Genomic DNA, 24,412 nt, shown 5'->3' with positions numbered 1-24,412 from the left:
TTTTTCAAGGGTTACATAAACTAAATAAAATAAAGCAAAGCATATGGAACAGAGATCTACCATGTTTATCTAGCCCTTTAAAGAAAAGCTTGCCAACCCAGGTACTACACTAGTCGTCAGTTACTTTAAGGCAAGAAATCTAACATGAGACAAAGAGGGCTGTTCCTCGAAGATAAAGGGTCAATACATTAGGAAGAGGCAAAAGCCGCAAGCGTATCTGCCGCCAATAAGTGACCCGCCCAAAACACGTGAAGGAAAGGCTGACAGAACTAAGGCAGAAACAGACGACACAGTAACAGCTGGGGAGTCCCACAGCTCTGACACCATGGATACACATCTGTAACTTTGGTTTTAAAGATGTTATCGACTAGTCGGCTGATACAACTGACTCATTCATTCATTTTCCCAAGGTCTGGCTTAGGGGACCTTTCACTCTAATGGAGAGAGCTCTGGTGTAACATGTGCAGGGACACCCCGAGGGGCAGGAACTCACACCCTTCTCTGGAAGCGAACGGTCACCAGGAAGGGAAGGGAGGGTCTTCCCCCGGCAGCCCGAGTGCTACCTACCCAGGAGTTCCTTTCCCAGAGGCTCCCAGCCCTGAGAGCCCTGCCTGGACCACGGCAGGCAGCTGGGCCTCTCCCCAGGCAGCAGCAAACGCATCCCCCATGGGTCAGAAAGGACCTCCTCTACGTCACACCAACTGTCAAACTGAGATTCTGGACTCGCACCCTCACAAAGCCACCTCCACCCACAGGCACCTGCCGCTCCTCAGGGCTCCCGTGAGGAATGCCACAGCATGGCACTGTCCTAGGAGGGGACCCTGAGCTCCTCGGGGCAGCGGTCACGGCACTAACGCTCTGTTTATGCTCCAGACCGCACTTCGCTTTTCCTTTGAGACACATTTAACCGCCTATGAAATGCAAGGAAACTCTGAAGCTGCTACTGTAATTATGAAAACGGCCACTAAAAACTGCTGGGCTCCCAGCAGACCGCGCAGAAACCACCTGTGGAGCCACGTGGAGCGGAGTCGGGGGAAGCACCGCCTGCCGAGGGAGACGACAGAGGCTCCACCTCCAAGTTCCACCTGCCCCCTCGGACGCAGCGGCGCTCCCCAACCCACCAGCGTGGGCACTCGCACGGGAACACCAACACGCCGGACACACTGGACCAAGGACTCGCACGGGAACACCAACACGCCGGACACACTGGACCAAGGTCTCCGAGGTGGAACTGGAGACAGACCATGACCCAACACATCCGCATGAAGACTGGAATTCATATTACTTCTCAGAAGTTATTTTAAAATACGACATCCACAGTGAGAAAATACACTCAAGGCTTAGAAGCTCAACTGAATCTCTCCTTTGGGGAAAAAAAAAAAACTCTTAGAAAAACACAAACAGAGGGCCGGGCGCGGTGGCTCAAGCCTGTAATCCCAGCACTTTGGGAGGCTGAGACGGGTGGATCACGAGGTCAGGAGATCGAGACCATCCTGGCTAACCCGGTGAAACCCCGTCTCTACCAAAAAATACAAAAAACTAGCTGGGCGAGGTGGTGGGCGCCTGTAGTCCCAGCTACTCGGGAGGCTGAGGCAGGAGAATGGTGTAAACCCAGGAGGCGGAGCTTGCAGTGAGCTGAGATCCGGCCACTGCACTACAGCCTGGGCGACAAAGCGAGACTCCGTCTCAAAAAAAAAAAAAAAAAAAAAAGAAAAACACAAACAGAAAACCTACCCATCCCAGTGGTTGATCTTCATGGTAACCAGGTGGTCTATCATCGGCTGGGTGTACTCAGGAAAGCCGGCAATATACACACTGGAAGAGACAGCAGGGAAGAGGTGGTGAGACGTGGAAGGACGAGAATGCACTGCCTGCGGGGGAGAATTCAGCACAGTTACTTTCAAAACCAGTTTGCCCATTTCTTCAAATCTACCACATGATCCAGCCATGCCCCCCTGAGCAGTTACGCCAAAGAAAAGAGCATTTGTGCACATAGCTTCACGTGTAACATGTGTAACAGCGAAAACCGGAAACCATCCTGACATCGTCTACGGAGAAAACAAACCGTGGTTGATCCACACAATCGAATACTCAGCAGCAACACACACAACCTGAATCTCAACTCCCCCAAGCCAAAGAAGCCTGACAAAACGAGTACACACGGCTTCGTTTCATCCACACAAAATTCAAGGACGGGAAACTAATCCACACCCACAGAGGCAGGTCAGTGGTGGCCTCCGGGTCGGGGAGGACCGAGGCGGGAATTACAGGGAGCAGACACGGGGAGGCTCCAGGGTGATGGCTGTGCTCAGGCCTCACACGCAGGAAGCTGTGCGCTCTGGTGAGCGTGTGCCAGCTGCACTTCGGTAAAACCCTGCACTCCATACACAGTGAACGTGTCCCCGTTACACCTCGTACAGCTGTTAAAAGCTTTTAAGAAAATCCACAGGCAAGCTGACTTGTACCACAATATAAAAAGATGAACCCCAAACAAAACATTGGCACAAAATTTGAACAGAGACATCATAAAAGAAATAAAAGACCAATAAACACATGAAAAGATGTTCAACATCAGTATTCAGCCAGGAATGCTAATTGTTAAACCATTACCCCCACTCGAATGGGTAAAATTTTAAAAGACTGACAAATATCAAGTGTTGGCACAGATGTGGGAAAACCAGAGCCACTTTGCAAAACAGTTTGGCAGTTTCTTATAAAATATACAAAAATTCCCTTTTAACTCTTTATCTGAAAGAAATGAAAATATACATCCACATGAAGATGATTTCTAAATAAATATATACAACTGCTTTATTCACCAGAGTCAGAAACTCAAAATAACCCAATGTCAGGCAAACTCACAGAAAAACTGTATAGCCACAGAACACTGCATACAACTCACCACAAAAAAGAGCTGTGGACACACGCGCCGCGGACACATGCGCCGAGGACACACGCGCCGCGGACACACGCGCCGCGGACACACACCGCAGACACGCGTGCCGCGGACACACGCGCCGAGGACACACGCGCCGAGGACACACACCGCAGACACACACCGCGGACACACGCGCCGAGGACACACGCGCCGAGGACACACACCGCAGACACACACCGCAGACACACGTGCCGCGGACACACGCGCCATGGACACACGCGCCGAGGACACACACCGCGGACACACACCGCGGACACACACCGCAGACACGCGCCGCGGACACACGTGCCGCAGACACACGCGCTGAGGACACACACCGTAGACACACGCGCCGAGGACACACACGCCGCGGACACACGCGCCGAGGACACACACCGCAGACACACACCGCAGACACACGTGCCGCGGACACACGCGCTGAGGACACACACTGCAGACACACACCGCAGACACACGCGCCGCGGACACACGCGCCGAGGACACACACCGCAGACACACGCGCCGCGGACACACGCGCCGAGGACACACACCGCAGACACGCACCGAGGACACACGCGCCGCAGACACACGCGCCGAGGACACACACCGCAGACACACACCGCAGACACACGCGCCGCGGACACACGCGCCGAGGACACACACCGCAGACACACGCGCCGCGGACACACGCGCCGAGGACACACACCGCAGACACACACCGCAGACACGCACCGAGGACACACGCGCCGCAGACACACGCGCCGAGGACACACACCGCAGACACACGTGCCGCGGACACACGCGCCGAGGACACACGCGCCGTGGACACACACCGCAGACACACGCACCGAGGACACACACCGCAGACACACGCACCGAGGACACACACCGCAGACACGCACCGCAGACACGCGCCGAGGACACACGCGCCGTGGACACACACCGCAGACACACGCACCGAGGACACACACCGCAGACACACGCACTGAGGACACACACCGCAGACACGCACCGCAGACACACGCGCCGAGGACACACGCGCCGTGGACACACACCGCAGACACACGCGCCGAGGACACACACCGCAGACACACGCGCCGAGGACACACGCGCCGAGGACACACGCGCCGTGGACACACACCGCAGACACACGCACCGAGGACACACACCACAGACACGCACCGCAGACACACGCGCCGCAGACACACACGCCGAGGACACACGCGCCGTGGACACACACCGCAGACACACGCACCGAGGACACACACCGCAGACACACACACCGAGGACACACACCGCAGACACACGCGCCGAGGACACACACCGCAGACACGCGCCGAGGACACACACCGCAGACACACGCAACGCAGACACACGCGCCGAGGACACACGCGCCGTGGACACACACCGCAGACACACGCACCGAGGACACACACCGCAGACACGCACCGCAGACACACGCGCCGAGGACACACGCGCCGTGGACACACACCGCAGACACACGCGCCGAGGACACACGCGCCGTGGACACACACCGCAGACACACGCACCGAGGACACACACCGCAGACACACGCGCCGAGGACACACACCGCAGACACACACGCCGAGGACACACACCGCAGACACGCACCGCAGACACGCGCCGAGGACACACGCGCCGTGGACACACACCGCAGACACACGCACCGAGGACACACGCGCCGCAGACACACGCACCGAGGACACACGCGCCGCAGACACACGCACCGAGGACACACACCGCAGACACACGCACCGAGGACACACACCGCAGACACACGCGCCGAGGACACACACCGCAGACACACACGCCGAGGACACACACCGCAGACACGCACCGCAGACACGCGCCGAGGACACACGCGCCGTGGACACACACCGCAGACACACGCACCGAGGACACACGCGCCGCAGACACACGCACCGAGGACACACGCGCCGCAGACACACGCACCGAGGACACACACCGCAGACACACGCACCGAGGACACACACCGCAGACACACGCGCCGAGGACACACACCGCAGACACACACGCCGAGGACACACACCGCAGACACGCACCGCAGACACGCGCCGAGGACACACGCGCCGTGGACACACACCGCAGACACACGTACCGAGGACACACGCGCCGCAGACACACGCACCGAGGACACACGCGCCGCAGACACACGCACCGAGGACACACGCCGCAGACACACGCGCCGAGGACACGCGCCGCAGACACACGCGCCGAGGACACGCGCCGCGGACACACGTGCTGCGGACACACGTGCCACAGACACATGCACTGAGGACACACGCACCGCGGACAGGCCCCAGGCGCGCTACACTGAGCAAAGAACACTGACACACAGGAGTGTGGTCCCTCTGATTCCATGGATAGGACCCTCCACGAGGGGCAGCCCTGCTCCACATCGAGGGCAGGGCAGCGGCTCACAGGCTGGGAGGAGGGAGGGTGGCCGTGGAGTGGTGGGAGCTCCACTCCCAAGGAAGATGCAGGTGACGCAGGTGGACACACCATCAGCCCCTCCACAACCGTCCACTCCATACGGGGGCAGCTGAAAGCAAATTATGTCTCAAAAATAAAAGTTACATCTTGTGAAAACAACATGGAAGACTTTTAAAAAATAATCTCCAAGTAGGATGTGCCTTTCTAATCATGACTCAAAACCCAGAGCCATAAAAGAAATCGATCCCTACAAACACATATGCCGAACAAAGTCTACCAGGAAAACACCAAAAACAAAGTCAAAAGTCAAACAACAAAATTGGAAAAAACATCCGCAACTGGTCTTACCAACAGGAGGATTCCCTAAAACAAACAAGTTCTTCTGAATCAATAAAAAAAATAGTGTAGCAGAAATATCATCAAAAAGTTTACAGAAAACACACACATACTGCAACCCCTTGAAGCGGTGCAGCCTCCGGCACGGAGGAAAAGAAAAGGAAGCCTCTGCTCAGCCGTCCGAAGGCCCAAGCCCCGGGGTCTGCAGCCGGAGCTGCGGGAAGCAGAAGGACACTGAGCCTGCTGGGCAGCACTTGGGCACAGCCCCAGTGGACGGTGGCCAGCAACCAGCAGGAAACAGAACATGCGGACCCTCGGGTCCAGCATCTCCGCTTTCGGTAACCCATTCCAAAATAACCGCACAGGTGAGGAACTGCAGACAAAAAAACATCCACCTTGTTTATGACAGCAAAAAACTGGATGGACCCAACACAGAGGTGCTGCAGGGGCCTTGGGGCTGCACGCCCAGAAGGCAGATGCATCCGACTGCGTCCTAGAGCCCAGACAGCAGGGTCCCAGACAGCAGGGTCCCAGACAGCAGGGTCCCAGCAGCAGGGTCCCAGACAGACAGCAGGGTCCCAGACAGACAGCAGGGTCCCAGAGAAGCAGGGTCCCAGAGAAGCAGGCAGGCGGCCAGTGACTTCATGGAAAGCAGCAGATAGAGGCAAGGCCACCTGAGTGCTCACGCAGGCAAGGGCACCAACTAGCAACTGACCCTGAAGAAGACACGCTCCTGAGCCCCTGGCCCAAGGCGGCAGAAAAAGGGGTGTGTCCTGGGTACCCAAGGTCCCAGAGGAGAAAAGTATGAGAACCAAGGTGAGTATCCACCAGAAGGTGGGAGAGACGGAGGGGCTGGAGGGAGCCAGGGCAGGCAGAGATGTGAAAGAGAATGGACTCTGGCCACGAGCAAACCAGACAGAACCCACGGGCAAAGCACGGATGGGAGAGGTCAGGACGTGAGGGTGCAGGGTCAGCTCGGACGCTTCTGCGAGACAAAGGCAGCTGGAAGTGAGGTGACGGTATAGAGAGGGTCCCAGGATGAGGCGTGTCTGAGGCCTATTAGGGATGTGGAAGTGGCAGACCGAGGTCACCAGCCATGTGTGGGCAATGAGAGAAGGAGAAGCAAGTGAGCTGAGTATGTGGACGAGATGTCATTCACCAATTCAGGAAATACACAAGCAAAGAGTTGACTTTGAGGCTTCCTTGCTTTGAGGAGCTTATACAATAGGAACATAAAAAATTATTGAAAAGCAAAAGACGATAAAATATATTTTTAAAAGGACGCTCGACGCTGAAGATACCAGAAATCAGAGAAGGAAATTTACAACAGCAGGAAGACCAAAACACCCAAAGTCCTCATGACTGCTCACCCCGACAGAAAAACAGCCAGGGAGAACAGAAGCTGTGCCATGCGCCCACACCAAAACCCACGGGGCTCAAAGCCCCTCAGCTGGTGGGGCGACCACGCAGCGAGAACCACTGAGGAACCCCGAAACACAGGGAGCTGAGGAGGCAGGGAGCTGACAAAGGAAGCCACCTGCAGATTCTAAACTGGTGGAGCCCCAGGGACAGGAGTGCTGGCAGGATGGGGCCTCCCGGAGGGAGGGTTGTGTGCACAGTGCTGACCACGGTGTGGTCATTCAACGGCTCACATCTGCCACACCCGCCACCATACTGAAACCCGTATTGAAAACTGGTGATTTTACTACATGTAAACTACATGTAATAAAGCAGATGTACAAAGATAAAACTGATTTTTTTTTTTTGAGGCGGAGTCTTGCTCTGTCACCAGGATGGAATGCAGTGGCGTGATCTCGGCTCACTGCAACCTCCACCTCCTAGGTTCAAGCAATTCTCCTGCCTCAGCCTCCCGAGCAGCTGGGACTACAGGTGAGCGCCACCACGCCTGGCTAGTTTTTGTATTTTTGGTAGAGATGGGGTTTCACCATGTTGGCCAGGATGATCTCTTGTCATTGTGATCTGCCTACTTCAGTCTCCCAAAGTGCTGGAATTACAGGCATGAGCCACTGCGCCCGGCCCAAAGCTGATTTTTTTTAAAAAAGGCTTTGACTTAGGAATATAAGGGATACTGAAAGGAAAAGCCACAAAGTGGGAGGAAATATGTAGCAAGAAAGCATCTGAAAAAAGGAATTGTATGCAGAATGCATGAAGAATTCTCAAATTCTCAATAGGAAGAAAACCACTAACCTAATAAATGGGCGAAAGATTTGTTAAACACACCCCTGAAATGGATGATGACTGGAACAGCATCATCAGTCACTAGACACAAGTTAGTGAGCTGCTTCCACACCCCACGACAGTAGCCAAGCTTGAAAGACCAAACACCCCCAGTGCCGGCAAAGACCCCGGACCCCGAGCTACCATCCGGCCCTGGGGGTGCGTGGCACCACCATGCTGAAAGTCGTGTGGCCATTTCATAAGTGGTGCCACCACGCTGAAAGTCGTGTGGCCATTTCATAAGTGGCACCACCACAGTGAAAGTCGTGTGGCCATTGCGTAAGAAGTTATAGGCAGGGTGTGGTGGCTCATGCCTGTAATGCCAGCATCTTGGGAGGTCAAGGCAGGCGGATCACTTGAGACCAGGAGTTCAAGACCACCCTGGGCAACATGATTTGTCATCTCTACAAAAAAATACAAAAATTAGCCAGGCGTGGTGGCACACACCTGTGGTCCCAGCTACTCGGGAGGCTGAGGTGGGAGGATCGCTTGGACTCAGGAGGTCAAGGCTGCAGTGAGCCGTGACTGTGCCACCACACTCCAGCCTGGGTGACAGAGCAAGGCTCTGTCTCAAAAAGACCAAAAAACCTTACAGCACAGCCACCCAGCTCTGGGCATCTATGCCAGACAACAAGAGTGCAGGCCAAAGACAGATGTGTACACACATTCACCGCAGCTGCATTTGTGATAACCCAGACGGGACACTGCCCAGAAGCCCCTCACCAGGTGAGTGGAGACAGACGCTGTGCACCACACCCCTGCCCTGGAGGCTCCGTGGATGGTCCCCCCAGGCGGAAAGTCTGCAGAAAGCATGGAGCGGAGGAAGCCAGTGTGAGTGAGGAGGGCGCCCACTGCCTGAACCCATTCACACCATTCACACGGGGCGGAGGAAGCCAGCGTGAGGAGGGCGCCAACTGCCTGAACCCATTCACACCATTCACACGGGGCGGAGGAAGCCAGCGTGAGGAGGGCGCCAACTGCCTGAACCCATTCACACCATTCACACCATTCACACGGGGTGGAGAAAGCCAGCATGAGTGAGTGGGGGGCCCACTGCCTGGACCTATTCACACCATTCACACCATTCACACGGGGCGGAGGAAGCCAGTGTGAGTGAGGAGGGCGCCCACTGCCTGGACCCATTCACACCATTCACACAGGGCGGAGAAAGCCAGTGTGAGTGAGGAGGGCACCCACTGCCTGGACCTATTCACACCATTCACACCATTCACACGGGGCGGAGGAAGCCAGCGTGAGTGAGGAGGGCGCCCACTGCCTGAACCCATTCACACCATTCACACGGGTCGGAGGAAGCCAGCGCGAGTGAGGAGGATGCCCACTGCCCGAACCCATTCACACCATTCACACGGGGCGGAGGAAGCCAGTGTGAGTGAGGAGGGTGCCCACTGCCTGGACCCATTCGCACCATTCACACAGGGCGGAGGAAGCCAGTGTGAGTGAGGAGGGTGCCCACTGCCTGGACCCATTCACACCATTCACACGGGGCGGAGGAAGCCAGCGTGAGTGAGGAGGGTGCCCACTGCCTGGACCCATTCACACCATTCACACGGGGCGGAGGAAGCCAGCGTGAGTGAGGAGGGTGCCCACTGCCTGGACCCATTCACACCATTCACACGGGGCGGAGAAAGCCAGCGTGAGTGAGAAGGGTGCCCACAGCCTGAACCCATTCACACAGAGCTTCGGGAAACGCAGACACAGCTGCAGTGATGGCAACAGACCAGGGTTGCCTGAAGAAGGGGGTGGGAGGGGAGGGACCCCAAAAGGGCAAGGGGAAACCTGGGTCTTTTCTCGTCTTGATTGTGGTGACAGGTACGAATTTACAGGTGTTAACGTTTACAAAATCCTCAACGTGGCTGTGACGATAAACAGGAGAGTGGGGCGACGGCTGGTTCCCCCATCCTCCTCGTCTCGCCTGACAGTCTTCCCGGGGGCCCTTCCATTAGTTCAGTTCCAGTCTGTGTGTCTGAAACTCCAATTTGCAGAGGAAACATCTCCGTGTCAGCACGGCTGAAGCTTCCTCACAGGCCGGCACGTGTAAGCTGAGCCCCGACCTCCTCACACTCAACGACACTGTCGCCCTCGGCTGTGCCCTCCACCTGCGGAGCGATGCCAACACTGCCCTGAGACCCTGTGTAATGCCCTGGCGACTCCCACCTTCCTCCAGTGGGCACACCTCCAGGCCCCCAACCCTCTCCCCTTTCCCGAGAGCCCCCAAGCCCTCTCCTTATTTCCAGTCACCAAATACTGCCACAGTGATATATTCAAAACACAGACCTGACCATCAAAGTGCCAGGACCTCAGGACAATCCACACTCTTCACTATGGCTCAGAGGCCCCCAACAGCTCCCCACCAGGGCCCAGGGCCCTGTTAACTCTCCTCCCTGTTGGGCTGTGCCCAATCCCATGCCCTCTGCTGAACAGGACCACTGCCTCCCTCACCCCAAGGTCCAGGCTGACAGCAGGACCCCGCCTCAGGTACAGGGGGCCCCGTGGTGCTAGGGTGCAGCCACAACCGCCGGTCCCCGCGATGCCGCACTCAGGACAGGAGGGGCCTGCCTGCCGGTGTGTCCTCACAAGGTGGCATCTGGTCGGCACGCAGGGCCTGGCACCGTGAGGAAGCCAAACACACTGAGGGAAGACATGCCTGGACCCAGGTCTCGTGTTGGCAAATGTTTTTATAAAACGCACACAGCTAATTACATGCAAGTTTTAGGCTGGCTTAGAAACCTCAGCGACAAGGGAAACATGCTAAAGCTTCCATTAGCCGTCAGGTATGTTACCCAGGAAACTCGGGAAAAGGCGGTAGATTTTCCTTTTCTTGAGATGGAATCTCACTCTGTTGTCCAGGCTAGACTGCAGTGGCGCGATCTCGGCTCACTGCAACCTCCGCTTCCTGGGCTCGAGTGATTCTCCTGCCTCAGCCTCCTGAGTAGCTGGGACTACAGGCACCTGCCACCACGCCTGGCTAATTTTTGTATTTTTAGTAGACACGGGGTTTCGCCAACTCCTGACCTCAGGTGATCCACCTGCCTTGGCCTCCCAGAGTGCTGGGATTACAGGCGTGAGCCACTGCACCCGGCCAGTAGATTTTCCACATAAAATATACGGCCAAGTATTAATAGGAAAGAACTGATAAGGCAAAAAAGGACATTAAATGTTGAGGAAAATTGAAAGGATATAAAAATACAGATAGATGTGTTCAAAGATCCTTCCTGGGAAAGAGGTTCAAACGCTACATTTTGAAAATTCTGCCCAGGCTGGTGATGGAGAAACGTCCTTTCTGCACGGTCTACACAGCAGGGCTGTTGGGGAATCGATCTTTAAGGTATTTAATGGTTAATAATGTTAAACATGCATCAGGCATGCTTCTTGTCCTAATTTAAGGCAAATAAATCACTTCATAAAGTCACACCCCACGGCACTCCAGCCTGGGCGACAGAGCTAGACTCCACCTCCAAAAATAAATAACGTCACATCCTTTCTCGCATATCTGCTGCAATGGATCAACTAAGACAACTGAAGTAACCTCCCCAGTACCTAATTATACAACTACAAAAATGTGATATAATTCTGTAAACTGCAATTAGAGGTGCTAAGTATTTGTTTCTAACCTGATTTCTAAAATATCTCCTACTCATTTCATAAACAATCTACAGATAACTTCAACTTCAAAACACTTTCTAGCACCGAAACAGAAAAAGAAACAGTCCCTTCTAATCCAAGATTTAAAACTGGGAAAGCATTTAGGACATCCAGTAGGGAAGTGTCAGGAGGAGGCGCGGCCGTGCTTGCAGCTGCTTCCTGTCAAACTCCAAGCCCCGCACAGAGGCAGCACGGGTAAAACGGGGCGACCAGGAGAGAAATCATAAGCAGGGACAGCATTCACGGCAAGGCCACACTCCTGAAGCTGAGCCCCGCTTTAACACTTGAGTAAATGTCTCCCATCTACCGAGTAAAGCATGAGGTGAGTCCAATCAACATGAAACACAAGTTTTGATAACTGTCCCAATTCCATTTTTAATTTTTCACACAAAAACCACGTTACATTTAGTGGACATTACAGGATGAAAAAAGAAAATGGTGGAAGCTGATTTTTGACATCCAATCTGATTTTAGGATATTCTATTTTTGTGATATACATTAAAAACTTACCTTATAACCAGGAAACAGTTGGTTCTGTTACCGACAGCAAAATAGTCGGCTGTGGTCAAAATATCAATCCCATGCGGGAAAGTGCCCTAATAAAAAAGTGAAATTGGGGGAAAAAGAAGAATTTGAATGAGCAAAGGCATTTTACCAAGTTCCATCATCACATCCACAGACACTGACACTCACGGACCCCGAGCCCTGAGGCAGGTGGCAAGCGAGCCACACACCACAGACACTGCTCACCGAGGACTTCCACGCCACACTGACTTCCTGACGGGCTCCCTAGACCACACCACGCCCCACGACTGAAACCACTCACAAGGATTTCATCGTTTTCAAACAACTCAAACGTTTCCACTTCGGTATGTTGTAGGAGACCTTTCCTTAAAACATACACCGTAAATGGGCTTCAGGTTTCAACAGTGTTCCAGCCACTGACCTCCACCAGCCCGAGCCCCATGCCACAAAGCTGGCAGGTCGGTGCACACCAGAGCAAGCAGGCCCGGGTCAGGTCGGGGATGCAGCCGCCTGCCCAGTCTGCAAAACCTGGACCAGAGCCCAGGCCTCGCTCGGCTGTCCTGGGCGGGCAGGACGTTGACTGGGGGCAGCCGGCCCAGCCGGTTCTGGGGGGTGGTGACAGCTGACCCCAGAAGCATCGAGGACCAGCAGCCCCCAAGGCTCTGACATGGGAGAGGCGGACCTCCTCCCACCCCACGACAGTCTCCCAGTGGAGCCCCAGTGGAACCCCAGCTCCAGCCCCGAAGGCTGCATGGTGTTACTGAGACCACTCTCAGGTTCCAGGATTTGAAATTCTGGAAACAACATAAATAATTTCCTAAGAAAATACAAATGACAAACTTTGAACCAAACACAGAAAGCCTTACAGCTATAAACCGCAGCAGGGTTTTTCAAAGGCCTCCCAGGCCTGCCCACCTCTGAGGCTGGGATCCAGATCCCTCCTTGACTTTAACACACTCATCACCACTCTGCACTTCATCATGAACACCTCACACCTTCGTCCGTGTCATCGCTTCGCAAATGAAGTAGCTGAACAGCCAGCTCTCCTGAGAACACCCAGGGCCACATCCCTGCTTCCCGCCAGGAGAGCCGGAATGAGCAGGTACCATGCGGCTTTCTCCCAGCAAATCCTTCCCAAGGGTTACACTGGGAGCTTGGGCTGATGGAGATACCAGAAACTTCTGCCTGAGGCTGCTGGAATCAGTGACAGCACGAGCGTCCTTCACTGAACCGTGGAACAGGGGAGAAACCGGCACCCGAGTGGAGGTGTCACAGCTCACTCTGCGGAAAGACAGCAGGTGCCACAACCTGGGATGTCGCCCACTGGGGTGCAACTCCATGTCCCACATTACAGCAGGCAGGAGCCCAGGGAAACGTCCGGGGCGACCCAGGACCAGGTCTCACTGAGAACAAGAACAAGGGGACTCTGTGACCAGCATCCCCCCCACGGTGAGAACAAAGCAAGACCAACACAGGGGCTAAGGCTCTGTCTGGCCAGGCTGGAGCTGGAACAACAGGCTCCGAGCAGACAAAGGTGGGCTCAGCTGCCCTGAGCCTCAACTTCCCCACCTGTGCAGGGAAGAAGTTGGGGGCCTGGGTGTGGACAGGCCACCACGAGGGCCCGATGGTGCTGGGGGCCCAGACAGCACTCGCCTAGGAGCAGGGTCGTAGGGCTGGCATGTCTGGCAGGCCCTGGACATGGAAGTTGCCCATGGGTTAGTCACCACCTGCTGAAGAGCCCCCGGGCTCAGGGGGGAGAAGGCAGAGACCACTCAGGACCAGAGTCTCCAATTCCAGCCAAGATGAGCCTGGACAGAGAAGCTGGTCCCTCGTCTCTGCCCCCAGCCCCCTCCGTGTCCCCCAGGCCACTCCCCAACCACCCCCCATCTCTGCTGCTGTTACCCAGTAGCCTCTACTGTAAATGCGTTTCTTACAACTTCATTCCAAATCTGTGTATTAGAAACAGCCTTCTCCACATCCAAGGGTTTTCAGGCTGCTTCCCTGCGTGCTACATAACATGTCCGCTCCCATTTGCTTTGCCAAGTTCTCGACCTTTTTCTCAAATGTTTCTATCCAACCTCAGCAGGACATGGCCGTGCGGGCCGGGGACACTCCGGACCTGCGCATCTCACACTCCTGTCAAAGTCTGTGGCCGTGCGGGCCGAGGACACTCCGGACCTGCGCATCTCACACTCCTATCAAAGTCTGTGGCCGTGCGGGCCCAGGGACACTCCGGACCTGCACATCTCACACTCCTATCAAAGTCTGTGGCCGTGCGGGCCGGGGACACTCCGGACCTGCACATCTCACACCCCTGTCAAAGTCTGTGTCTTTTCAGAGTCTGTGCAGCTTCTTCCACGAGGCTCCCGCTACCGTCCGCATGCTGGTCACTGTGCCGGATGCTCTGAGACTCACGGGGCTCAGGCTCAGGACTGAGGTGCAAGACTCCTGCACCCACAGGAATATCCCATTTTTTGGCTGCTTGCCTAAATTTATACCAAGTTTAAAGGCTTTTCCTTTCCCTGTCAATCAATCCCCAACCTAAGCTGCCCCGACAAAGGTAACGGGGCTCAAATCTAGCCACACACATAGGGAAGCCGGTCAGCTCAGCTGCAGGGCCCCGTGGCTCCCTACGCGACCGGCTGCTCCTCCCAGGAAGCGGCATCTGGGAACCCGGAACAGAGTGTGACGGTGGAGTGTGCCCCAGGCCCACACAGCGTGGTCGCCACCCCGGGCTCTGGCCTCAGCACGCCCCCTCCGGCGGGGGCTCTGGAGGGGTTGGAAGCCCAGGAACAGGGAGACGGCGTCTCCTGGGCTGTCACTTTCCAGGAAGCTGGCAAGTCCGTCAGCTCAGCTAAGTGGTTTCCAAGAAGCTCGTTCTTCCTCACAGCGGCCGCACTCTCCACTCAAAAGCCCAAACCTCATTCATGTTCTCCTCGGCCTGTGCGGCTCTTGCTGTCTGCACACCCAGGCTGCCCTTCCTAGGCTGGTGTCTCTTCCTAATGAACTGGCTCCTACCAGGGCTCAGGGCTCTGAACACATGCAGACCCCACGGCACCCCAAGGACACTGGGTGGGCCTCGGCCACCTCGGGCCAACAAGAGGAAGTCACGCCCCTTCCTGGGCTTTGTCTACAGAAAGCCGCCCACACCACTCGTGCCAGGCTCCTCGAGAACCATTTCAATAACATGCACAAGTCCTCATCCGCCCGCCTCTCCAGCTGACGCTGGCGTCCGGCTTTTCCTCTGGACTCATTTGGCCTTGATGCTTCCACTCCAAGTCGGACATCTTTGCCTGGAGGGTTCCCCACAGGTCAGAAAGGTCCGCAGGCCACGTGCACACCATCCACCCCACACGACCCAGCCACAGCCCAGACCCCAGCTGCATTTGCTTTGCTGCCTGGGAACTCCAGAACCTTCTCGGCTGACTTCTCTGGGAACCTTGCTTCCCGCCCAGGTCCAGCCCAGACCCTGGTCCGCTCTCCGGCCTCTGTCCCACTCTCCTGCAAGGCCCGACCACACACCCAAGATGTGACGTCATCACACAACATGAATAACCTGGGCCCCCATTCACAGGTGAAGCTGACCAGTGACCAGATGTCAGGGTCAGAGGGCACAGCAAAAGCAGCCCCAGCATGACGAGGGGTCGTGGGGTCCACAGCTCCTGGGAGCTGGCTTCTGGGCCCGCCTACGGTCCGGATGAGGCACGCGCTGACGTCAACAGAGTCAGCTCCTGCTCTGTGTGGGATGAGGCGGGGTCAGGTCTGCGTCCCTGCAAGGCCAGCCTGGTCCCAGGGACCCGCCCCCCCCTGCAGAGTCACATTATGTGGCCCTTGGCAACACGTAAAGCACAGCTTTCCGGCCTGTGTGTGCAAACTGCTGTACGTGCAGGTTCCCGGTGACCCTGCCGCTGATGTAGCCACACCACACCTCGCAGTGCGAAAAGACACCGGGGTTATGGCTCTCCAGATTCCTACCTGTAAACCTGCAGGAAGCTTTTGGAATAAAGGTGTTTAAAAGCAGCCATACCTGTCTCCCCACATTCTCCTGGAAGGCGGCCTGCGGAGCAAAGAACAAACACAGCAGGTAAGCGAGGTCAGCTTCCGCCAACACCAGAGGCAAGTTCAGAACAAACAGCGCAACGTCAATGACCCACGGCTTTATTTTTTAAATAAAAGCCCTCGTTGTTGGCTGAACAGAGCCTCAAGGTGTGTCACTCTGTTTTTACGTCCTGGTGCTCTTTAAAACCACAATTTAAGAATTCAAGTTTATAAACTCAGATATATCCTGAAAACTGGCCTTTACCACTGAGCCTCCCAGCAGCACCACGCGGAGGCCCCAGCTGTTAAATCACAGCCCAGAGCCCCAACACTCTTCCTCAGGAGCTCTGTGAGGCAGCTCATGGTCACCAACTGGCACCGCGTGCCGCCCTCCAGGGAGGGCGCTCTGCCCACACCCATGGCACAGTGTCAACAGGCCGAGTCCCAGGCCGGGCACAGGCCCAGAGCAGGGGCTGCTGAAAAGGTTGAAATGTGAACTTCAACAGGATGAAGTGCTTCCAGGAGGCCTCTCATGTCCTCCCCACACACCCTGCCCTCCTTAGGCGCACCAACCAGGTAGAGCAGGTTACCTGGGCAAGGTGACAAACACACTTCCCTTCCCATGTGTCACCAGCTGGTGCCCCGTCCTTCCCAAAAGCACCTGGGCTCAGAGTTCTCGGGGCTGGAGACACAGGAGACTTCAGCATCCCAGGAAGACCCAGCAAACGGCACACACGCCACACCACACGCGCCACACCACACACGCCACACCACACACGGCCACCAGCACACACGCCACACCACACACGGCCACCAGCACACACGGCCACACCACACGCGCCACACCACACGCGCCACACCACACGCGCCACACCACACGCGCCACACCACACGCGCCACACCACACACGGCCACACCACACACGCCACACCACACACGCCACACCACACACGCCACACCACACACGGCCACACCACACACGGCCACACCACACACGCCACACCACACACGCCCACACCACACACGCCCACACCACACACGCCACACCACACACGCCACACCACACATGGCCACACCACACACGCCACACCAGCACACACGCCACACCACACACGCCCACACCACACACGCCACACCACACACGCCACACCACACACGCCACACCACACACGGCCACACCACACACGGCCATCAGCACACACGGCCACACCACACACGCCCACACCACACACGCCACACCACACACGCCACACCAGCACACACGCCACACCAGCACACACGCCACACCACACACGCCACACCACACACGCCACCCACCACACACGCCCACACCACACACGCCCACACCACACACGCCACACCACACACGCCACACCACACACGCCACACCAGCACACACGCCACACCAGCACACACGCCACACCACACACGCCACACCACACACGCCACACCACACACGGCCATCAGCACACACGGCCACACCACACACGCCCACACCACACACGCCACACCACACACGGCCACACCACACACGCCACACCACACACGCCACACCACACACGCCCACACCACACACGCCCACACCACACACGCCACACCACACACGCCACACCACACACGCCACACCACACACGGCCACCAGCACACACGGCCACACCACACACGCCACACCACACACGCCACACCACCACACACGCCACACCAGCACACACGCCACACCAGCACACACGCCACACCAGCACACACGCCACACCACACACGCCACACCACACACGCCACACCACACACGGCCACACCACACACGGCCATCAGCACACACGCCCACACCACACACGCCCACACCACAGACGCCACACCACACACGCCACACCACACACGCCACACCACACACGCCCACACCACACACGCCCACACCACACACGCCACACCACACACGGCCACACCACACACGCCACACCACACACGGCCACACCACACACGCCACACCACACACGCCACACCACACACGGCCACACCACACACGCCACACCACACACGCCACACCACACACGGCCACACCACACACGCCACACCACACACGGCCACACCACACACGCCACACCACACACGGCCACCAGCACACACGCCACACCACACACGCCACACCACACACGCCACACCACACACGGCCATCAGCACACACGGCCACACCACACACGCCCACACCACACACGCCACACCACACACGCCACACCACACATGGCCACACCACACACGCCACACCACACGGGGTGAGGTCAGGGAGGCTGGCGGCTTCAGGGAGCACGCGCTGGAGAAGCGACCTCCTGCCCGGCAGGATTCCTGCCAACGCTCGCCTGGGGGCTTCCTGAGAGCAAGGCCGAGTGAGGGCTGCTGGCAGGTGCACACACAGACGGGCACCAGGTAAGGAACCGAAACACAGCCACCCAGGGTCTGTGCCCCCAACCCCAGGGAAAAGGAACAGACGCACCTGCCACCTCTGGCCAGTCACACAGAAACCAGACATGCAGGTGGTTCCAAGGCAGACCCCTGGGCTGGGCTGGAGATGGGCGGAGACAGGTGCTTCGCGGGGGGCTCCCGTGCAGCTCTTACACCGGGAGGGAAGAGGCCTGACTGCTGCCGTTTGCCATTTTGTGACTTTTGAGATAAATTCAATAGGAAAGTAAGAAACAAAACCCGTCAAAAGGCAACGCAACAAAGATATACTCTGATGTTAATATAACGCACACTATTTAGGAACACATGTACTATACCAGTGGTATCTAAAAGATGTTTTAAAAATTCAAGACTTATGTGGAAAAGCACAAGCCTTAAAACAGGGAAAACAATCCTGAAAAAGCAGACGCCGGGAGGCATCGCCCTACCCAGTGCGAAGGCTGACGACGCGCAGCAGCGTCACAGCACAGCCCGTCACACGGTGCGCGCTGGCGGAACAGACACGCAGACCAACCAGCAGAGCAGAACACACGGGACAGCATCCCTGGGACCCGGTGAGGCGGAGTTCCCAGACCTTAAGAAAGTCTTCATGTCTTACAAAGCACTAAAACATGATCCACAAAAACAAAAAACTGACCAAGACCCCAGCAGAATTAAAAAATTAAAAACTCTGCCCTATTAAAGAGGATGGAAAGATGGGCCACAGACTGGCAGAGAGCCAAACACATCCAACACATGACCAGAATCCCACATATGTAAAGAGTGCTCAAAACTCAACAACAAAAAACAATCCACTCAGAAAATGAGTAAAGACCTGAGCAGACATTTCACCAAAGAGGAGGTACAGATGGCAAGTAAGCCCGTGAAAGATACTCCGCACCACCAGGCACGACAGAAGCGCAGGGAAAGCCCACAACAACACATCACCACATGCCTGTCAGAAAGGCCGACACAGAAAACGGTGGCCACATCAGACACAGGCGAGGACAGAGAAAGGCAGGGCTGCTGACAGGTGGTGGTGCGAACGTGAATGGAGCAGCTGCTCTAGAAAGCAGTTTAAATGTCCAACTACCACGACCCTGAAACTACTGGCATTTATCCCAGAAAAACGGAAGCTACACTCACACGAAAACCTGAGCACGAACGTTTACAGCAGCTTAAAGACCAGAAACCATCCTGATGCCCTAACACATAAACGGTCACACAAACCACGGCACCCCCAGCAACAGAAGCTCGGGGCAGGTCTCCGGGGAGCTGTGCCGAGAGAAGAAAGCTACAGCCTTGGAGGCCACAGAGTTCATTTACACGGCATTCCCAAGATGACAGAATAGGCAACGGAGAGCCGACCAGTGGCTGCCAAGGGTCAGGAGACGGAAACAGCAGGGGCTGTGGGCAAAGCAGAAGCACAGGGCCTCTCGGGGAGATGGGGCTGCTCTGTATCCTGACTGTGGTAGTGGATACATGAATTTGTATGTGATACAATCACACAGAACTAAACGCGTGAGCGTGCATGGTGCACACACGCACACACACATGCACACACGCACACATGTGCCCTCGCACACACATACACACACGTGCGCACACACGTACACACACACGGGTACGGGTAAAACCAAGGAAGTAGGAATAAGGCTGGTGGGTTGGCTCAATGTTCATGTCTAGGCTGCGATGTTCCACTTTTGCCAGATTTTATCATGGAGGCAATGGTGAAACACGCATGGGCTCTCCCTGCATTAGTCTTTAAAACTCCATGTAAATCTCTGCCAGGCGCAATGGCTCACGTCTGTAATCCCAGCACTTTGGGAGGCTGAGACGGGCAGATCAGTTGAGGTCAGGAGTCCGAGACCATCCTGGCCAACATGATGAAACCCTGTCTCTACTAAAAATACAAAAAGTAGCCAGGCGTGGTGGTGCATGCCTGTAATCCCAGCAACTCGGGAGGCTGAGGCAGGAGAATTGCCTGAATGGGGGAGGCAGAGGTTGCAGTGAGCCAAGATCGCACCACTGCACTGGGAAGGAAGGGAGGGAAAAAGGGAGGGAGGGAGGGAGGGAGAGAAAAGGGAGGGAGGGAGGGAAGAAGGGAGGGAGGGAGGGAAGAAAGGAGGGAAGGAGGGAAGGAAGAAGGGAAGAAGGAAAGGAAGGAGGGAGGGAGGGAGGGAAGGATGGAGGGAGGGAAGAAGGGAGGGAAGGAAGGGACGCACTGCATATAAATCTCAATTATCCCAAAATAAAAAGTCACAAATAAGAGGTCAGACACTAAATATCCAATGAAATGCTGGATGAAAAGATTTAAAATATTTTCAGTTAAATGGGGGCTTTAAGGGCCTTTACTTTAACTGTCAGTGAACAGGGGCCCCATCCCCACCCCCCTCCTCGTGATGAACAAGAAGCCACGACCACCCCGTCTCTACTGCCCCTTCCTTCCCGGCAGGGGACACGTCTTCCTGGGGACACGTCTTCCTGCCACGTCAGCGCCTCTGGGGACACGTCTTCCTGCCACGTCAGCGCCTCTGGGGGCTGCTAGACTCCTTCCGACGCGCAGACAAACCAGCGCTCAGCCACGGACACAGCTGGAACGGTTTTCACAAACTCACTCACACGCTGACTGCCCGAGTCGCCGCGCTCCTGCCAGTGCTGAGAACCAGCTGCAGCACCTTCCTCACCGCGTCACTGGGAGGGTCACGAACCGCGGGATGCACGACCGCAGCCTCTGCTGCCGTGGCCGATCTCGACATGGGAGCACCAAGGCGATGCAGGGCGTCTAGAGTTCAGGGGCAAGGGACCGTGTCCAGCCCCAAGGAGGGACGGGACTTCAATGCCTTTCACTGCTGCCTCCTGGCCGGTGCCGAGGAGGCCTCGGGGCCCCCAGGGGTGACCTCACCCAGGGAGACGGCGAGGAACAGGGACCCAGCGGAGGCAGGAAGACCGAGACCTCGCCCAGGGAGACGGCGAGGAACAGGGACCCAGCGGAGGCAGGAAGGCCGAGACCTCGCCCAGGGAGACGGCGAGGAACAGGGACCCCGCGGAGGCAGGAAGGCCGAGACCTCGCCCAGGGAGACGGCGAGGAACAGGGACCCCGCGGAGGCAGGAAGGCCGAGACCTCGCCCAGGGAGACGGCGAGGAACAGGGACCCAGCGGAGGCAGGAAGACCGAGACGTCTTTATCTGAAAGCAGCAGCTCCACAGCTGGAAAAAATGATTCCCAGTGCTGAGGCCCTCAATCCTCACATTTCCTAATAGGCTTCAAACAGGGAATCTTTTACCTTTGGCTGTTTTAATTTTGCAAGCTACTGGGTAAGCAAGGTGCACTCTGGTGGTATTTACCAGAAAAGATTTATTGCCAGTTTAAAGGGATTTTAATGTGAAAAAATGATTTATATTATTTCACCTCATATTCAGGGTTCACAGAAGCCTAAGTAATTTTATTACTGCTTCCCATGAAATGTCTTAGGTTGCAGTAAAAAAAATCTAAAAGCTTATTTCTAAGTACAGATTTAACATAAAATTTTATTATATTTCAAAGTCTTACAATTACTGCCTCTGGGTAAATATCAAGGCAAAAATGTGACGACTTCCCGAAAAAATTATGAGGTTTTCTACTGACACTGGAGACAAAACAGGAGCAGCTTCAGGGACAGAGAAGAGCCTCTGAGCACTCCTGCTGAATTCTCTCCAGTTTTAAAGGACCTGAGGCAGAGAAAGACTTCTCACTACTTCAGGACACAGACGGCAGGCAGAGGCCACCACAAGCTACACAAGATGACCAGAAAGACTGAAAGGCATCATCCGAGCTCCTGCACGTGAGAGAGAAAACCAGCTCTGCACCTGCACAGTCCCACACACTGCAGGGCTGACAGGAAATCCTCACCAGTCCCAGCACCCCTTCCACCTGGCCCACTGGCCCCCGAGTCTGACAGTAACGGAAGCGTGAACAGCTCCCTCAACAGGTTCCCACTAAGCCAACGATGCTGAGCCTGGACACAGAGTTCCAGCAGCTCGAGCCCATGAGGATGGGCCCACCCCATCACCAAAAGCCAGCCTCACCCCTCCCTCTTTCTCAAAGCGCTGCCTCTCCATTCTCACCCTCTTAAAACGTGTTCAGCATCTTATCTGTATCTGAAATCAAGACTCTCATCTTGAGACTGGTCCACCGTCTCAGCTGCCCGCTCTCTGTGGTCCCAAGAGACTCAGGCCTCGCTCCAGCCCAGCTCCGAGCCAAATGAAGTAGTCTGGTCAGCGTGGCAGCACTTACTACCGCTCCTCACACTGAGAATTCACCCCAAACGTCACAGAGCTCCCTCTGGAGGAAACCAGCCATCTGTGATCAAGACGCACCCAGTCCTGCAGGCCCCACAGCCAGCAAGGCCCGGGTGAGTGTGGCCGGGTGAAGCAGAGCTGACCACTGCTCGCAACAGTCCCTCCCGAGGCTCAAAGTCAGCTGGTGAGTGACCGTCCCGCCACCACATTCCGGCCACCCTCGCAGAACCCACTCTCTTTCGCGTCTTCAGCGCGCAGCCGCCTGCACTGAGACCTGTCATCGGGCAGCGTCCCGCTCGCCTGCATCGCCCAGCAGCCCCCAGCAGTGATGGCTGCAGCTCTGGGGATAGCTGGGGTGTGGGGACTTAACCCTGACCGCCCTTCACACGCCGAAGACCACGGCCCTCCCCGACACCCAGAGACAGTGAGAACCAGCGGGCTGCCAGCTGGCACTCTCGGCAGCTCCCTCGCGGCTCCTGCTGTTGACGGGCGAGCTGGCCAGGTGGCAGCCCACAGAGGAGCGTCGGGGAGACCAGGTCCACCCCCTACCTTCATGAAAGGAAATATCAAAATGAGAAAACTTACAGAGGCTGCTCTTCTGCAGTTTATATCTCGGTCAAACACCGCGGCGATCACCAGTGCGCTGTGAAAAAGAGAAAGAATTAATTAAAAAGACATCTGTAAAATAGTACAGACCACACAGTGTCGATGAGAAAGCCTTTCTCTCACGACTCAAGCCCACTTGAGGTTCAGACACGCCCCGCAAGCAACACGCAGCTGGAGGCACCAGGCACTGCAGACAGACACATGTGACCCCTGAGACACCAGACGCCATGCGGGAGCTGGGGGTGGCTGACCCTGGTTCTAAGGAGAGCCACGAGACAGCACACACCAAGGGTGCAGGATCAAAGAGCCGTGAGGACAGGGCCTGGGGCAGAACGCACCTGGCCTGCTGTGCTGGTGCGGAGTGGGAGGAGGGGAGGTCCAGTGAGCGAAAAGACAGAAATGGGGTACCCTGGAGGACGAGAACTGGCAGCGTTTAGCCGGGGGGGGGGGGGGCGGTGGCAAACCAAGGTGGCCGACAGAAATGCCCCAGGGCAGGGGCTGTCCCGGTCCTGGAGACCACGCCGCGCACACAGCCTAACTGCAGAAACGCATGAGAAACGCATGGGCACCCACCGTGCCCAGAGGGGCCTGAGGCCCTGTAGGCAGGATGTCTGGCAGAGGCCCCTTCCAGAGAGCGTCAGGAAAACCACCGCACCACACACAGATTCCAAGGCACTGCCCCCACGCGAGCCACACTCAGACAAGGCTTCTCCTGGCCCCCGTCAGACTCCTTGGGCCTCATTACGTCCTCTCGTGAGATCGCCCAGCTTAGTTACTGTGAATAACCCAGAACACTCTCGTCGGACGCCGCACAGAACACAGGGCGTTTGGGGCAGACGACACTCTTTCTAAAGAAGGCGTGAGCGATTGTGCCTCCCACCAGCCTAAAGGGAAAAGGTGG

At 56.3% G+C, this 24,412-nt stretch overlaps 2 protein-coding genes and 1 long non-coding RNA gene across 20 annotated transcripts in view; 1 reads left to right on the top strand and 2 right to left on the bottom strand.

Moving 5' to 3' along the window:
- The window catches only part of RAB40B (RAB40B, member RAS oncogene family), a 300,307-nt gene that overhangs the window by 55,389 nt on the left and 220,506 nt on the right, over positions 1-24,412 (top strand). The window lies entirely within an intron of this gene.
- Positions 1-24,412, bottom strand: part of TBCD (tubulin folding cofactor D) — a 188,738-nt gene that overhangs the window by 39,277 nt on the left and 125,049 nt on the right. For 11 of the 18 annotated variants that reach the window (XR_013407532.1, XR_013407530.1, XR_013407531.1 and 8 more), the window contains 4 exons: positions 23,491-23,548; positions 16,182-16,211; positions 12,140-12,225; positions 1,735-1,815 (listed from right to left, as the gene is read on the bottom strand). Coding sequence is in view for 12 of the 18 variants with exons in the window: in XM_077973415.1 (XP_077829541.1) it covers positions 1,735-1,815; positions 12,140-12,225; positions 16,182-16,211; positions 23,491-23,548 (255 nt within the window). In the remaining 6 variants the exon portion in view is untranslated. Of the gene's footprint in view, positions 1-1,734; positions 1,816-12,139; positions 12,226-16,181; positions 16,212-23,454; positions 23,549-24,412 lie in introns of all 18 variants that reach the window. The other 7 variants (XM_077973424.1, XM_077973423.1, XM_077973425.1 and 4 more) reach the window with 3 other exon arrangements.
- Positions 14,081-14,451, bottom strand: LOC144336090 (uncharacterized). Its single transcript, XR_013407540.1, has 2 exons — positions 14,333-14,451; positions 14,081-14,273 (listed from the first exon to the last, which is right to left on the bottom strand). It is a non-coding gene; the product is annotated as an uncharacterized LOC144336090 (long non-coding RNA).

The sequence above is a fragment of the Macaca mulatta genome, chromosome 16 (genome assembly GCF_049350105.2).
Source record: "Macaca mulatta isolate MMU2019108-1 chromosome 16, T2T-MMU8v2.0, whole genome shotgun sequence".
NCBI classification, from domain to species: Eukaryota; Metazoa; Chordata; class Mammalia; order Primates; family Cercopithecidae; genus Macaca; species Macaca mulatta.
Note: the sequence above shows the minus strand (reverse complement) of the source record. Positions and strands in the feature narration are given on the sequence as shown.